The 17,072-nt window shown below is 43.7% G+C and overlaps 1 protein-coding gene across 1 annotated transcript; it reads left to right on the forward strand.

Moving 5' to 3' along the window:
• The first annotated feature begins 6,077 nt into the window (after positions 1 to 6,077).
• Positions 6,078 to 16,516, forward strand: kcnk6 (potassium channel, subfamily K, member 6). The gene is made up of 3 exons (XM_079272700.1): positions 6,078 to 6,472; positions 9,854 to 10,246; positions 15,431 to 16,516. The coding sequence occupies exons 1-3, from the start codon at positions 6,157 to 6,159 to the stop codon at positions 15,676 to 15,678; spliced, it is 957 nt and encodes a 318-aa protein (XP_079128826.1). The 5' UTR covers positions 6,078 to 6,156; the 3' UTR covers positions 15,679 to 16,516.
• The last annotated feature ends 556 nt before the right edge of the window (positions 16,517 to 17,072 follow it).

Consider the following 17,072-nt stretch of genomic DNA (forward strand, 5'->3'; position numbering starts at 1 on the left):
AGGAATTTTGTCCTTCCTGTTCATTTATTATCTGAAATTGTACCTTATTAGATATATGTTCTCCGTGTCAGAGCTGCTGTTTTTGCCAGAAATTGTCTCATTGGTTGAGCTAGTGCAGTGCCCATTGGCGGCGTCCCAGTTCAGAGTGGGCCTATTGCTTGACTCCAGATCCCGGAAGTGCTGCGAGGAAGTGAAGAAGAGCATGGTTGTAATGTTAGTATATCCAGCATCCTGCAGGATAAGTGACCTGCGGTCAGCCCCGCTGTGGGCGACACGCTAACGTCCGCAGAGCCCTCAAGGTCAACAAAGCACTCTGTGGGAACCCCAGCAAAACCCCCACCAAGTGTGAAGTAGATCAGAGAAGGTGCTCTCGAGATATGCAAAGGACACACAGACAGACAGAGACGTCTTGCTTTATAGTCGGATTAAACAACAACAACATTGACTTGCAAGGAATGAATGATAAAAATGAAATGTCTGACATTCAGAATGTTGGATGGTGAGCATTGGTTTGCTAACGAGCTTATCTGTATTGTATCGGCAAACATTTCATCCCCGCTTCTCCTTCTCTTTTCTTTTGCCTTATTGCAAAATATGTTTCTTATCCAGAATATGAATTTTCTCTTTGGCGCCACCAAACAGTTGTCTTACTCAACTCAATGAGATTTCTTCTTCCGGAGCAGCTCTGCCTTCTTTGAGCTATTCTGCCAAGTCGGGGGTATCGGGGCTTTCTGGGAAAACCACATTTTCAGTTATACTTTCAAATACAGAGACACAACTCTTCTGCCTGCCTCCTAGAAACTGTTTTTTGCTTACACTCTGTTAACACAGTGGCTCATAACAGCAGGAACTCTTTATTCAAACACGTAACATCTCAACTCCCGACAACAGAAACCTGCTGTACTGACGCTGAGTTCTCTCTACAAGTCATGTCAGCTGCACGTCAAAGCTCATTTCACCTCCCTTCTTGTTTTCCAATGATAAAAGAAACACGGCTCATGTGATCTTGGAGAGCATTGTTTTTAATTGCAGAATGCTGAAGATGGATCAGTATGGGATGAGTTTTACATTTGGCAGAGCGATGCATGTGCTTTCATTGTGTATCTGTCACAGAACAGCCAATGACGGAAATGAGTCAGAAAAAAATAAAACAAGTTTGTCTTCCAGTTAGTGCCAACAGGACCACCGATGAAAGTGCCAATGTTTACGAGGAGCGAAGCAGACAGGATCAGGAGGAAACGTCGCCTCTCGTTTCTCAGACGCGCTGAAGTGGACTCAAGCTCTACATGTCGGCACGTTGATGTTTCTATTTGTTCCTTTTGTCTTTCTGTCCGGCTTCCCTCTCTTTCAGTACACTCACAGTTGAGTCCACTTCACGGACAAAACTTGAATCTAGCTGCCAATCGAAACAATGTTGTTTTTTTATGAGAATATTGTTCACATTATGACCGTGTTGATGATGCACTGTACCATTTTAATTTAGACACACTATCACATATTGTCAACTCAGAAGGTTTATTTCCATCTGTTGTATATTTCACTTCATGATCATTCAGAAACAACCGTGTGTGTGTGTGTGTGTGTGTGTGTGTGCGTGCGTGTGTGCGTGTGTGTGTGCGTGTGTGTGTTTGCCATTTGTACAAACTACAAATTGCTGAAAAAGAACAAGATGAATATTTTCTGATCTGTTCAAACGAAGAAGGAGGAGTTGTCGCCTTGGTAACCGATGTAATAAAACGATACTGTGTGATGGCTGAACGCTTCCTGGTGACATTCAGAAGAATATATATTAGGGCTGTAACGGTTCACAAAATCCACGGTTGGGTTGGGTACGATACAGTGGAGCCACGGTTCGGTACGTTTCGGTACAGTAGAAAACTATAAATGCCAGAGAAATGTACTTGATTTTAAAATATATTTATTCATTACAACTAACATCATGAAGTTATTCTTTGACTTTGAACAATGATGGAACTATACCTGAGTGACCCGTCTTCTGGGGTGTCTTCTGAGCAACACATAAGCATAAAAAACTAAAACTGCTCCTTACTGTTATGTAGTATTGCTACTTACATCTTGTATTGTTACTTACATCTTGCAAAAGAGATTTTTCATCTCAATGGGACTACCTGGTTAAATAAAGTTTTTTTTTTTTTTTATTCAAACGTATTCGGTTCGTCATGCGTACCGAACTGTGAGCCTCGTACCGAACGGTTCAATACGAATACGCGTACCGTTACACCCCTAATATATATATATATATATATATATATATCCTGAGTCTTTCCTGATGAATGTGAAAATGCAGTTCGACACTTGAATATGTTGCATCAAAACATGCACGTGATATGAAATCATGCAGATTTTGGGAGAGTACGTCAATCCCGTCCAGGAGTTTTCAGACTTTGCATAAGGATGGTTTGTGCAAGGATTAGAAGTCAGACGCATGTGCGAAGAGTTACGGGCATTTCAAATTCATCCCGATGCTGTCATCAAATTGTTTTTGCAGGATTACAGACTTGAATGCTGCCACTGAAACATGCATACAGGAGACGTCTCCTGTCAAAGATTTGGGGAAACAGTCGTGGCGAAATAGTACGACACATCAATTAAGTTATCCGATGAATGATGAAGAAGAGGAGGAGTTCAAACAAGATACTATTTTGTGTAAACTAGAGAAACCTCCTCCTGGTCACAAGCCTAACCTTTTAGCCGGTAGGCAAACCAGCCCCGTCTCCCCCTGACTGTGGATACACACAAACAAACAGATGAAATAGCACAGAGGTCTCGAACTACAGCGTGTTTATCAGAACAACATGTCATGCAACGTGTTGACATGCATGTATACATGGATTCATTTGCACAGGTTTGTGCAGACATTTTATTGAACTTGATGCTGATACCAATATGTTGGACAACACAGAAGTGATGGACAACCCCCCCCCCCCCCCCCCCCCCCATCACTCACACACACACACCCTGGTGAGATCAGTGAAGCAGCTCTGTGGTCCAGAGAGTTAAGCACTTTATTTGCTGAGTCAGCGCTGCAGCCTACCAGCTGCAGCGTGATAACACAGCTTTGTACTGCGTGGTAGAACGCAGGCCTCAGTGTTTACTCTGCACTGACTCTTTTTTATATACAAACAAGACAACAGAGCATGCTGAGGGTGCTTCACTGTGGGCCTCAGTCTGTGGAAACAAGCGGCAGGTTACAGCCCGACGACGTCAGGAATTCATTACAGAGTGTCACGTGACCTGGAGTTTAAGTTTAACTTTCATTAAGCTCGACTTGAGGGAGTGATTCGACATTTTCTCGCTGAGAGTTTGTTGAGTAGGTCGACACCACTCTAATGTCTGAAGCTTAGGGTTGGGTCTTGAGGGATTGAGGTTGCCACTGATAACAAGACTGCATTAAGTCAAGAGATAGTCAGGCACACGACCCTTGTGTAACCACATGTTGTTTTTATACATTATATAATGTTTTACTGAGCAACCAAATCCCAAATTCCTCAAGATGAATGTCAGGAGTATATCATCTTCTACATTTTACCATATGATTGATTTTCCTATTTGGAGAAAACATAAGGAGCAGTTTCCACGCTGAAAGAAGGACAGAGATCCAAACCCAGGAGCTCCCTCTAGCTGCCTGTGATGCTGCTCAGTGGAAAACAGCTGATGTCAAAGCCTGGCCCAAACACACTGGAGCTGCCCATACTGAACACTTTGCACTTAACATCCATAAATGTTGCAATTTTCATAGCGTATTTTGCAACAGCTCTGCATTTGTGATACTCAACAACTTTAACGGCAAAATCATTTAAGTCATGATGAACATCATGGGAGCTCTGCACTGACCCAGACTGACCAGGGTTCCTTAATAAGGTCAATTTGAGGCTCAGTGACAGAAGAAACTCTGGCACACACTGGGACTTAACATACTTAACATACATACACATAAACGTCCCACATATATACCTATCTGCATCTCAAACAAAGACAGAGGCCCGGAGTCACACATCTCCTTTCTTGTTTTGGATGATGGCCGAGAAAATAAGAGCCTCATTCAAATATGAAAATAATGTAAAATGAGATTCGTATTTTGGTAAATTAACCCGATATAACCTACATAACCTGCTAATGGATATAAGAGTAAGGAAATGCGTCTCGTCCTGGTTATCTTCGGCCAAAAGAAGAAAAGGCAAGATCCTCATCATTTGGGGGAATATTGTGAAAGAGATCTTGATCAGTTGAAGGATTATTTTTTATTTCTGTAGGATCGAAAATGTCTTTAAAACAGGTGAGATGAGACTCTACAGCCCCAAATTTAGTTTTTCATGGACTGGTCAATTTTGAGATTTGGCGCTCATTTGCTTCCATAACATGTCGTCTTTCGAAAGAAAACATCCAAAATACACATTTAGGTGTTTATTTCCCTGCTTTGTCTATTTGCATCTGTAGATTTCTTCTTAATTTTACCAAAAGTTTCCTTATGACAATGCCTAATTTATATATTTAAATATACATTTCAGAAAACTTGTAATACAAGAAAGTACCTGTCTTAATGTAATTAATAGATTAGGGACGTTTCATGGTGAAATCTATTCGTTGTTTTTTTCATCCTATTCACCTGAAATGTCTTGCAAAATGTATGTAATTGAACAAAACATATCTTTAAATGCCGTTTTGTTCATATATCATTCATAGCCTGACTTTCAAAATATTTTATCAAAAATTGATTCAACTTCAAGACCACTGTAGGCTGTAGTTTGTGCTTGTTGTCAAGTTGTAGTGCATTATACTGAGGTGCTTCTAATGTTGTGTCCACCCTATTTATATAGACTGAGTATAGGAAACTCCTCAGTACTACACAATACCAGTTCAACATCACCTTCCTCCAAAATAATGGTCACGTTCGATCAACATCACTTGGAAACTGCAATATGTTATCTCGGTGGACCCAATAAACTAACAATTTAGCCTCAACAAGTGTGTGAATATCCAGGCCTTCATTCCAGCTAGTTTGAGAAGTATATTTTTAGATACCTCAAAAGTTTTCATCATCAATTATTTTGGGGTAACACAAAGCCATGTGTGTCTCAGAACGTCGGCATCTGATTTACCCACCAAGTGTTCTATTTAAAGATTCACCTCCTTTTCTCAGAGACAGACCACCGGGCAATGGATGGCGGCCTCTCCTCTCCTCTCAATCATCCTGTGAAGGAAACAAAACAAAACATTTCTCCATAAGGACGTGTTTTTATGCCTCCATGCCGACAAGAAATGGAGAGCTTTGTCTTATACTACGTATGCAGACAGCAATGGCAAACTAAACTGACATAACAACTAAAACCTTTCAAACTGCAATGTTGTCATCATCTGACAGTATGTCTTTTTTCAGATAAAACAGATTATAAACTACTTTTAGATTTGTATGTATGTATGTAATCTAAATGTTAGTAAAATGGTTGTCTCAGCCTGTTATTGCCCAATGAAAATATAAGTCTTCTAAACAACACACGTCTGAGGGAAACCTTTCGAACTGAATAAAATATCCCAGTATATTTCTATATGTAATGTGATTAAAATACGTATAGTTACACTCACTTATTATTGCCCAATTGTTAAGTGAACGCATGAATATTAATTCAAAATGAATATATTTCTAAGTTAAGACAATGTGGTTCTTTTTCATTTTGACCAACTTCCTAAAAACTAGTACATGTAACAAACGTCCTTTGTTATGCTGAAAAACCGTCTTTAATTTAAGCCTTATCCACTAACCCCACATGTTGCCCCATTCACCTTAAAGTAAGTTTTGTCAAACAACTTACAACTTTAATAAAGTTGATCTTGGCTGTATTCTGATTGAGAACGTACAGACACAGTCCTGAGTGACAGTGTGATGATGCCTGCATTTAGCAGACTTTTTCCAGGATGCAGGACTTCCAGGACTCCGAGCTGACCACACCCCGGCTGTGTCTCCGGTGGGAGGAGGAGGCGTTAAACAGGAGGGGTTAACGTTTAATTGGGACAGCCCCCAACAAATAAGATCAGTTCCCACACAGAGAGGAAAGAAGGAGAGGAGAGCAGTCACAGACGGAGGCCCCGGTGAGCACCTCCACGCATGTTAATCCCGGAATCAAACACAAACAAGACATGCATTCCGTAGGTAGGTCGTGGCTGCTGGTTACCGGCTTCGTGCTGTTCTATATCATCTACCTGCTATTCGGAGCGCTCGTTTTCTCCAGCATCGAGCGGCCGGTGGAGGACAAGATGCGCGAGGACGTGGAAGCCCTGAAGCACGAGTTCCTGAACCAGAGCTGCGTCAACGCCGCGTCGCTCGAGCGCTTTCTGCTCAAAGTGCTGACGGCCAACAAGTACGGCGTCTCCGTCCTCAAGAACTCCTCCGCCGCCTCGAACTGGGACCTGGCGTCCTCCATGTTCTTCGCCAACACTCTGGTCACCACCGTCGGTGAGTTGTTTGGACACAAACTATAAAGAAACTCTCTCAAAAAGTTTGGTTGTTTTAAGAAAAGTCACTCGGTGGCGTTTTATCCGCAAAACAAATGAATACACGACTTAAATGAATGATGTTCCAATATAATATAACGCATTATAGTGACGCAATGCCATACAGTCTGAACGAAACACCAGTCCAGTACAGCGACTTTTACTTTTGGGAGATAAAACTCCACAAACGTCGAATTCCGGTAATGCCGGTCTTTTAATTTCCTTTGCCACGTGTCATGGATGTGACAGACGAGTTGTAGCTGAGGGACTTTCTAAGATCAAAACACGGACGGGTACTTCAGAAACTCTCCTCAACCCGAGGGAAAATAGGTTTCCTCTTTACTTATACACGAAGACACTGTTTACTGTTTAATCAAACGTGGAAAACTCATTTATTTCTCCCGATCAGAGGAAATGTCCAGGTTGTATTGTGGAATTTATAGGAGGTCAGATGATTATAATTGTCCTTGCCGGTTAACCAGAATACTGCAGGGTCTGCTTCAATGTCACTCAGTGGTCTGAACACCCCACAGTGCATGTATAGATGCCTGGACTCCAGAGGAAGTAAAGGGTGCAGGTGGGCTGTCACACATGGAAAGGTTTTTGTGGGCTCAGCTGGGGTCACCTACAGCAGTAATGTCGCATTGTCCCTGAACTCGTCACACACCTGCAGGGCCACCTACTTATACTGCCACATCATCAGTTTGTTTGTTGAGCTCCAGAAGAAAAGAAGTGACATGCTTTACAAGATCACATCAAAGCCTGAAGCAGTTTAATCCGTTACTCCAGCATTCTACAATATCCCAAAGAAGCCCAGGATATGTATCTCTTAATCCCATCTCATTGTTTAGCACGTGCAGCTATGCAACTGGTAGAAGAGCTGTCTGCACACTTCGACTCATGCAGAGTACACTTTATCAAGCATGCAAAGCTTGACAGTCCTGCAGAGGAATGATTATTTTTACTCATCACTTTCTGTTTGCTCACCTGGCGCACTACTCGCATCAGTTGTAAAATGTCTGCCTGTGGCTTTCTGAAGTCTGAGACAATAAACCCGACTGTCGCCGGGGTTTTTTCTCGACTCGGGGCTCGGAGGCTTAGAATTTGTGACGCGACAGCAGTCTTTACAAGCAGTAGAGTGTGAAAGTTGTGGGTGTTTATCCAGGCAAGGCGAGCATAGTGAAAGATGATATCAAGTTGCACCATGGGACATGTTCTCCCAAGACGCCTAACATTGAAAGTCCCATACTAAGTCCCCTTTTGTGTGGTTGAGTTCATTAGTACGTAACCTGGTGCCACTTTAAAAACCAACCCGCCATGGAATCTGGTCTTTGGCTTCCAAACCTTAATGCGTAGTAATACTGTTTGCCTGCGACAACCACTGTCTGCAGTCATCCAGCTGAAGGCCTGAGGCTCCAGTGGGATGGTCCAAAGATGACAAGTTTATTCATTTAGAAAGAATTGCTTATCTGTTTTGGAAACCTTTTTTTATTTTACTAAGTTAAACAGGACTTTCATTGTCAAGTTTATATTTCCAAATGTTATCCATACAACATAGGTTCTCCCATTCTGTGACCCTGATTAAGTGTCTTAAAGCTCCACCCTGCTTCACGTTTCACTACACACTAACTTGTGGGAAACACCCAGGGCAGCAACCCAGGGCAGCAACAGAGGCACTAACTTTACCTTCTCCTTGCAGAATTTCCCAGCTGGTCTGATTATTCAGATGATGTTATGACAAAAAAATACTTTCTTTTGTCGTCTTAAATGTCAGAATGAACCGATTCTCTGTGACCTTAAGTCAACGCGTTTCCTGTTGAAACAGGATGTTGGGGCAAAACATAGTGACTCAGGGAAGGCCTGCCAGAGCAGCATGTTTGAAAAGTTAGAAACGGTTGTTTTTTTCTTCATGTCATAACATTGCTTTAAGTTGAGGTTTTAATTTAATGTTAGACTTGCAATATTAGTCTGGTAAAGTAGAAACAGTAATTCAGTAAAATAATGCTCTCTCACTCACTCACTCACTCAGAATTTACATGAAAAAATAGATTAAAAAACATATTTCTGAAGTTATTTAACAGACAGAATTTATAGTTTTAGAAATGATTGGACCTTGTTTGTTTTAATAAATGCTGTCATTATAATAGTCAGCATTCAGAGCCCGGTGAGACATGACTTGCAATTTGCCTGCGAAGTTTTGCGAACGCCACACGGAGAAGCTCCTGGAGCCGTTTTATTGCAAGCTTCTCTGCTATATAGGCAAAGTACCATGAAAACACTCCGTCACATTCCCAGGCACGCTGACACTCACATGGGGACATGCAAACTCATGCATGAAGCGGAACATAAATGACGTTTGTGTTCAGGGGAAATGAGTTTGCTCGATGTGTTTCTTTCACAATGCTGCATGAGTTTCTTTCTGTGACACTTCCTTACTTGTCATGTTAAACATGTTGATGTTTGGTTGGCAAGAGAAAGAACACAAGCAGTCAGATGATCGCACAGGTTGTAAAACCAGAAGTGAGCGGTGAAGTGTGCTCTGCTCACCACTACAATATGGACAGTAAGTTAAAGTGGAACGAGAAGGTTCTGCTTAATCAGTGTGTGAAGTTTAATGTGGACAGACTGGGAAGTCGTTTCAACTTTTAATTGTTTGAAACTGAGTTTGTGTACAGTCTGTCTGATCATTTCAGGGGTGGGACACCAAACAAGAACGGCTACAACAAGACATTACAAAATCACTACAGCGAGACACAAAACGACTACGAGACATTACAAAATCACTACAGCGAGACACAAAACGACTACGGGACATTACAAAATCACTACAAAAAGAGGCAGAGCGGCTACAAAGACACACAGGACGGCTACCAGTTACTGTGACAAACCAGGTGAAAGCTTTGCGAGCAGAGGAGCAGCGACAGAAGTTGCTCCCCAACAATCAAATGTATTTACACTGTGTTTAAAGTTATTTGTTTTGTGAGTTGGAGGCCTCTGAAATGGTTGCTTTAAGCCGACTGCTCTCCACACATCTAGACTGAACTTTATGTACTTAAGTCTTTAAAAGGCTAATCACGCCCACTGAGCTAACAAAAGTTAAACACTTCATGTTATGGTCTATTTTACCTTATCGTGTGTGTGTGTGTGTGTGTGTGTGTAATTTTTTATTTTTTATTTTTTGGTTGCCAATGCCAGGAAATAAAGGATGAAAGTCTGTGGGGATGCTCAGGGATTTAATAATAGTAAATGTATATGTTCAGGTAGTAGCTGATGTGTCACCACTTTAACGGTCCCCTTTTTTTGTGCCCCCCTCATCCTCCTCCATACCTGTCCTCTTCTCCAGGTTACGGTCACACCACTCCCCTGTCTGACACTGGAAAGGCCTTCTCCATCCTCTACGCCCTGATAGGAGTCCCCTTCACCATGCTGGTGCTCACCGCCTGCGTCCAGAGGATCACGCACCCTCTGGTCCTCGCCCCCGTCGGCCTCCTGCAGCGCTGCGGCGTGCAGCCTCGGCCGGCCACCACCGTCCACTTCGTGCTGCTGCTGGTCCTGGTGGTGCTGTGCTTCTTCTTGACGCCGGCGGCCATCTTCAGCTCGATAGAGCCGTCCTGGTCCTTCTTGGACGGCATCTACTTCTGCTTCATCTCGCTGTGCACCATCGGACTGGGCGACTTCGTTCCGGGGACGCAGCCCCGGCAGAAGTACAGGTCGCTGTACCAGGTCTCCGTCATGGGTGAGTGCAGTTGTCAAGTCCCTCGTATAGATCACAAAAGCGTTTGTCCTGTCGTGTAGCCAAACTTTATTTGTTATGACTAAGTAGAATAACGTCAGACTAAAACATCCACATTGTTGGCGTCTAGAGTCATGTTTGTCCTTTTTAAAGTTTAGATACTAAATCTTTCACACTGTACCCTCGTACTACCGGAGTCTGTTTACTTCAAGTGTGTCTTTATTCGCATCTTCGCCGGCATGTTTTCGGGTTGACCGTCTGGCCGTCCCATTCTCCAACACAATATCTCAAATTCGGCCCACCTGGACTCAAAGATGAACTCATCAGATATTGGTGGTCAAAGGTCACTGTGACCTCACAAAACATGTAAACTTGATGATGAAGTGATGACATTTTTGACTCCACTGGTTGGCGGAAGCGTACAGCTGTGAGATGGTGATTCTAGTTGTATTTTAAACTTGTTTTTTCTGATCACACCGGGGTACAGAGGGTTGTCCTTCAACCAGAAGATCGGCAGTTTGATCCCCGGCTCCTCCAGTCCATTTTGAGAACGCTTGACCCCCAAACTTCCTCCTGTAGGCTGCGGCGTATGAATGGGCGACTGACATGTAGTGTTTGGTGTAGTTTCTACAGTCGTGGTGCCAGGCTCACACACTTCCTCTTCTTAAGGCTCGGTCATCTTCAGTGCGTGTTTGATAAGAAGGTGTTGTCTCATCAAGATCCGGCACACGATGACTCACAGACTAGTGCACAGTTTACTGAGCAAACAAACACGTTTCAAATGCCCTTACATTAATGCAGATGAATTAGTACTCTCACATGAAGTTTACCTGACATGTGGAAACATACTGACGAATGCCAGATGTTGCTCACCGTCGCCACCCTCCCAGTTATGATCAGCACACACTTGGTTGTCAGCAGTGGCGGCTGGTGGAAAATGTTCTAGGTAGGGCCATCTTATCAATTTCAGCAAACATCCCAGTATGATTTAATGCAAAAAAAATTAAGTATCAAACGCACATTATTACTTGGCAGTTAAATATTTAACATGTATTCCAACACGAAAACAATCCGTGAATAACACTTATATAATACAATATAACATGTTTATTTATTGAGATGCCCCTATGGACCTTGTTATAGGAGGTAAAGATCAGGAGAAGTAAACATGAAGTGTAATTATGAATACTGATGTTAAATTAAGCGATGATGAGTTTTCACTGTTAATTTAACATCTCTGTTACATGTTGATGCCTCCATGACCAAGTTAAGCAGATGAGACTGTGGACAACTATGTAGAAGAATAGATGTTCACTTTGTCTAATATGTAGCTTGACAGAGTTCTCATGTGTGTCCTGGTGTTCTCATGTTTCCTTACCTCCTCATCCCTCACTCCCTACCCTGGTGTTCTCATGTTTCCTTACCTCCTCACTCCTGTAACTGTCCGTGCTGGATCCGTCCCCGTTTTAAAAAGCTAAATGAATGATTAGCATGACGTCATCCAGGCAGCCAAACCTGTCTGGTGTACAGCTGGTACAGAAGCTTCGCATGTACTGCTTCCCTTTCCCGCGAGTCTGCTGTCTGATTGTGAGGTCAGGCTGATCTGATATCAGCTCTTTAGCTGCAGAATCTCCGCCAAAGTTCTCCTCTCAAACGGGTCTTGGAGGAGGAGTGCTCGCGCGGGCGCCAGTAGAGACTTCTCCTGACGAGAACGCGCAGCGAGGGGGGCCTGATCGTTCTGGCCCACAGCTGAATCTATTTGAGGGCGCTGATTGGCTAAATTGTATGTCACTCATTTATATCTTGAATCAGCAATTGGCTAAACTGCTTCATAGACCCGCCTCTTTTGGGCCAAAACGATCAGCCCCCCAAGCTGCGCGTTCTCAGAGTGTCGTGCACACAGACAGAGAGCACGAGCAGAGAGCACACAGGCGGAGAGGACGAGCAGGAAAAGCATATATTTTGCGCAGATATCATATTTTACACACATTACTGGGTACATTCCATAGTTCAAAAACACAAATATTGACAATTTGTACAATTTATGATTATTATAATTTTATTTTATTTGTTTGTGTGGCTCATGGTGGGGCCATGCCCCATGGCCCTCTATTGACCAGCCGCCACTGGTTGTCAGTTATAAGTTGTGTGATATCTTATACACAGATCTACTCAGCAGCTGTGGATCGTCTTATTGATCACAGGGTTGTGAGTTTGAAACCGCAGCGCCTCGTGTCGAAGTGGCAGCGGCGCCGTGATTTTATGATGGCGAGACTGATTCAATAAGTTTATTATGGCCACAACCATGCGCACAATGTGGTGAAGTTTAACTCATCAGCTAAGCAAACACCCAGGAGCTAACATGATCTTAACTGACCCATCTGTAACCTGAACACACAGATCAGCAATACAAATTTAGCTTTTTATGGCGCAAGAAGCAACATTTAGATTTTTCTGGATGAAATCTAAATCTTGCAGTCGGGTTGGTTCATTAGAACCAACCACGTGTTTCTGTTTCTACTCTCTAAAAACATCCCGTCATTTAAAAGCCAGTTTTCAACAGTCCGTTATTGTTGTTCACTTCAATGATTTCTAAGAATATTAAAAAGCCACTGCACTTGCGGGTACGTTGAAATGAGAACTAACTGGGCCCTCATTGGGTCCTGTGAGGGTCACACAGAGCTGCTACATGCCTGCAGGTCTGACCCAGCAGCATGGTGGCCTCCAGAGACACAGAGCCAGAGGTGACAGCCTCAGCTCTCTCTGCTGCAAAGATTTCCTCGTCTTCCACTTTGGACAGAAAAGATGAGGCAGCATTTGTTTCGGTCAGCAAGGAAGGCAGGTCTTTTTCAAACGGCATAAACATGACAGGAAGAACATTGAAGGAGTCACGACATATTTCCCCTCTGAGGGGAGAAGCTGACCGTGCATGCAGTCTTCATTCTCACCTCCGATGTGAGAAGTAGCACCTCTCGCTGCTTCTCTTTTCACGGTAGAGGGGTCGAGAAGTGGCTTCAGAAGTGAAACTGCTCTCGGGGTCTGTTGGCTACCTGGAAAATGTAAGTAGGCTACACTTATGTGCGGATCAGTGTCAGTCCACCGACTCTGTGGAGTTTTAATGGAACTGAAATGATCTCTGAAGCGTCAGTGGCGTTTGAGTTTTTTTGTTTTTGTTTTTTCTTCAGCACAGTTCAATGCTAGCAACAGAATAAGTGTCCGGATGAAAGGCTTGGGACAGGAAAACGTTCAGTGTGGAAACCACTTGTGCACATTCACAATGACCCCATTGAGATGTTATCTGTAGATGTTGTTCTTGAGAAAAGGTTCTACTGGATCCCAGTTGTTGTTTTAGAGTGAGCCCTCACTGTCACATGGTGGTTTTCTTGTTGTTCAGCCTCTGTGCCGGGTGTTTGCTCTTTAATTGAATTGGGGTTGGAATGACATTTTTGACCAAAAGTAGCCACGCTGTTGTTTTTCTCCTCTGTGGTCTCAGTCAGAGCTCTACAGGGAATACCCAACAAACGCATTCAGGACAACCCATTGAGATGAATGCGGTCTTTTGTAGTGATTTGACTAACTAAACAAAACTCCACCATGAAATGCCTTCTTACTGAGACTGTTGATTTAGGACATGGACATTTAGTTTGACTGAGCATCGTTCAGCTGATAAACACCTTTGCCTTGGAGTGAGGGGGATTTTAATGGTCAGAGGGACCCGGGTGGACATGCACTGGAAGTTGCTTTTCCTCCTCGGTTATTCCCTTCACTTGAGTTTGGAAGGAGGCCCGGCAGTTCACACGGAGCAGCCGTGTTGTTTCCTCGTCCCCCAGGCTGCATTGTATAATAACGATGTAGGTCGAGTCGCATTAACCCACGAGGTCCCTTGCAGGTTTCTGAGGGAGGACTAGAGAGAGACTGCAAGATGTGGCCTGACGTCTCTTATACAGAAAGGATTCCCTTATGAGCAGCCGTCACTTTGGCAACTTTGACAGAGGAGGCAGTGGAGGTCTCTAATCTTATATCGTTATTGTGACGTTGGGCCATGCAAAGCCCCAAACACGTGGAGACTCCCTCAACATATTGGCCGCGCAAAGTTATTTTTCGACGATGGCACGGAATTGTCAGTATTGCTGAAGAGCAAATATTTTGAGGCGGTAGTTTGGACAGTCAAAGTCCTTTAAGCCATCATGTTCTGATTGCTTCACAGGTGGAAAATAATGCAAGAGCAGCATAAGATGACAAGCTGGCAGGTTTCATACTGTCTGGTTCATTAAAGGAGATGATGAGGTGCTATTATCTGTGCTTCCTAAAGTCCGAACGGTAGACCGAAGCTAATGCCATGTTTCCCTGTGACTTCCCCTGCACAGCTTACAGTACACTGTGAAGTTGCTGAGCTGAGGCCTCTGTAATCCTATACTGTTTTTCCTGAAGAGTTGTCATACGGCTGTAGTGAGAGACCGTTGTCCAGGACCTGAGCTGTGTGGGTATGTGGGGCAGTAGAGGACCGCGTTGGAGAATCGGCGCAGGAATAACAATCCTGGATTAGATTGTGTCCTCTCCTTTGCCTCCCACTCGAGGACCCTTTTTGTCCTCTCGGGTGAGACTGGATTTACTGAAATAGACTTCGCTGTCCAAGCTCCTGTGTGAGACTTTGACATAAATTCCTCGGCTCCTAACTGGCCACATTTTCCGAGTTTGCGTAGTCATGGGACAATGGCACAGTTTGACATGGTAGTTTCCTGGTATTCTTTATAAATGTTTGTTTTTATTGGGACAATCGTAGAGAAAAGACACTATCATTTCATATCGGGTTTGCTTATATTTTACATTAAAAGGGGCCCAAGCTTTGTCACTGGACTCCTGTGGTTGAGGCCTTCACATCAGTGTGGTGGTGCCCTGAAGCCTGCCCTGATCTACGTTGTACACACACTGGCACATGCTGCTTATACCTTGAAACAGCAGCTCTGTGGAAAATACCACATGTCCCAACGTAACTAATTTAGACTAAACGCATTCGACACGTAGAGTCCAACTGGTGAAGCTCTAAGATAGGATCAGATCACCCCCCCCCCCCCACACACACACACCACCTGATGCGTCCAATATTTCCTTCAGGTAAAGACTCTTTGGCAAAAAAAATGGCTTGTTCTGTTGAATGAATGACCGCCTGTCTCTCTGCCCTCCAAGTCTACCTGTTCATGGGCCTGATGATGATGTTCCTCCTGCTGCGCACCATCCACATAATGGCCGACCTGCACGGCCTGACCACCTTCCTGCAGCTGCCGCACTGCGAGGATTCCGACCTGGAAGACCGCAAGCCCATCGTGGAGGACGGACCCGAGGCTCAGACGCCCCCTTCCCCGACGGAGAAAGAAGCCCGCAAGCCCCTGAAGCCGGGATCGCAGCCCTCGTACAACACCATCAACACCGGCTGAGCTGGGGGGTGGGTGGGTAGAGAGAGAGAGGGAAGACGCTCTACCTCTGACGTCCAGACCGGTTGGCTGAATCTGAATTCTTGTCTTTATTTGTTCATTTTGTCTTCTTCAGTCTCCCCGTGAAAACGACCCAGGTCCTTTTTATATTTCACGTCTGCACATCATGGGGAAAGCACTGATACACTATGGACCAGACCGGCCGCTCGTATGTAGAGCCACGGTTGTCCTCAAACACTTTAATGCGCCTTCAGAAGCATGAATGATCACAACTGCAGCGACATGACACAAGAATCTGTAAAAGCTTTGGATGGCGGCGTCAGAGTGAGGTCGTATGTGGACCTCCGCTGAGCATTTTAAACACGGGTGATGTTAGCTGGAACGTGTCTGGAACTTGTCTGATGGGCTTTCCTACAGAAACCTCAGACCAGCACTGGGTTTGCCTCAGGACACGGGCTGCGCTCCTTTTACAGTGCTGCCCCCTAGTGTTACTACATGTTACTACACCTCCAGAAGAGGGTCAAAGGGTTGGAACAGAGGGATGGAGGAAGAGACAAAACATTTGAATGACTGTTAATAAGGGTTTCATTGTGGTGAGTGAGGAAGTGATTAATTTCAATGGAAAAAGCTCATGTTGTCAAGCACGGCATGTTATGTGTGATTTAGAGATCGTGAACACTTGAAATGCACTTTAACGTTCACATCAGTAGTTATACCATCTTAAGTTGTAGTTGAATGAGTCGCTTGTTATGTCCTGATACTGTAAACAGAAGTCTGTTCGTGTTTGTAGTTTAGTCATGTCAGTTTTGATTGTTTAACTGTAAATTAAAATAACTTTTCCCAGTAATAGTAGTATTATGTCATGTTTGTTCTCGTAAGCATGGCATCCTTCGTTTTGAGAATTTCATATGCAAATGCTGAGCCAGCAAATGTTCCGTGTGTTGTGATGATATCTGCCTCCAAAGAGTCTGAGCATGGCCGTCCCCAAATTAGAACGTCTGAAGTGTTTCACGCGGTAGCAGGTCGGCCTGAACCCTTTCCGTCTGTTATGTAATGCTCTTTCACTTTCATGGTTCTCTAAATGCACTGCTGCTGTTCTTCTGGGTAATAAATGAAACTCTGCATTGTAATGAGTTATAATGAAAAACATATTTGGCCATGACTTAATTTTCACATTTTTATTAAGAAACTTCAGTATAAATAAAGACTAAACAGTGTCCAGGCATTCTGCCCTCAAACAACCATGTAAATAAAATAACTGCAGAGACAGTATTGGTATACCATTAGAGAACTTTCAAACATGGTATGACATTACATCTTAACAAATATATGCCATTCATAAATATAGTGAGACTGCAGTCCAGCTATTCACAAAGGACCATTGCATAGAAAGCAAC

This window comes from Melanostigma gelatinosum (genome assembly GCF_949748355.1).
Source record: "Melanostigma gelatinosum genome assembly, chromosome: 7".
NCBI classification, from domain to species: Eukaryota; Metazoa; Chordata; class Actinopteri; order Perciformes; family Zoarcidae; genus Melanostigma; species Melanostigma gelatinosum.

What these genes read in the sequence shown, in the direction of transcription:
- kcnk6 (XM_079272700.1), top strand. Translation starts at nt 6,157, where the DNA reads ATGCATTCCGTAGGTAGGTCGTGGCTGCTGGTTACCGGCTTCGTGCTG. An exon ending in CACTCTGGTCACCACCGTCG is followed by an intron (nt 6,473 to 9,853) that starts GTGAGTTGTTTG and finishes CCTCTTCTCCAG; the next exon opens with GTTACGGTCACACCACTCCC. An exon ending in GTACCAGGTCTCCGTCATGG is followed by an intron (nt 10,247 to 15,430) that starts GTGAGTGCAGTT and finishes CTGCCCTCCAAG; the next exon opens with TCTACCTGTTCATGGGCCTG.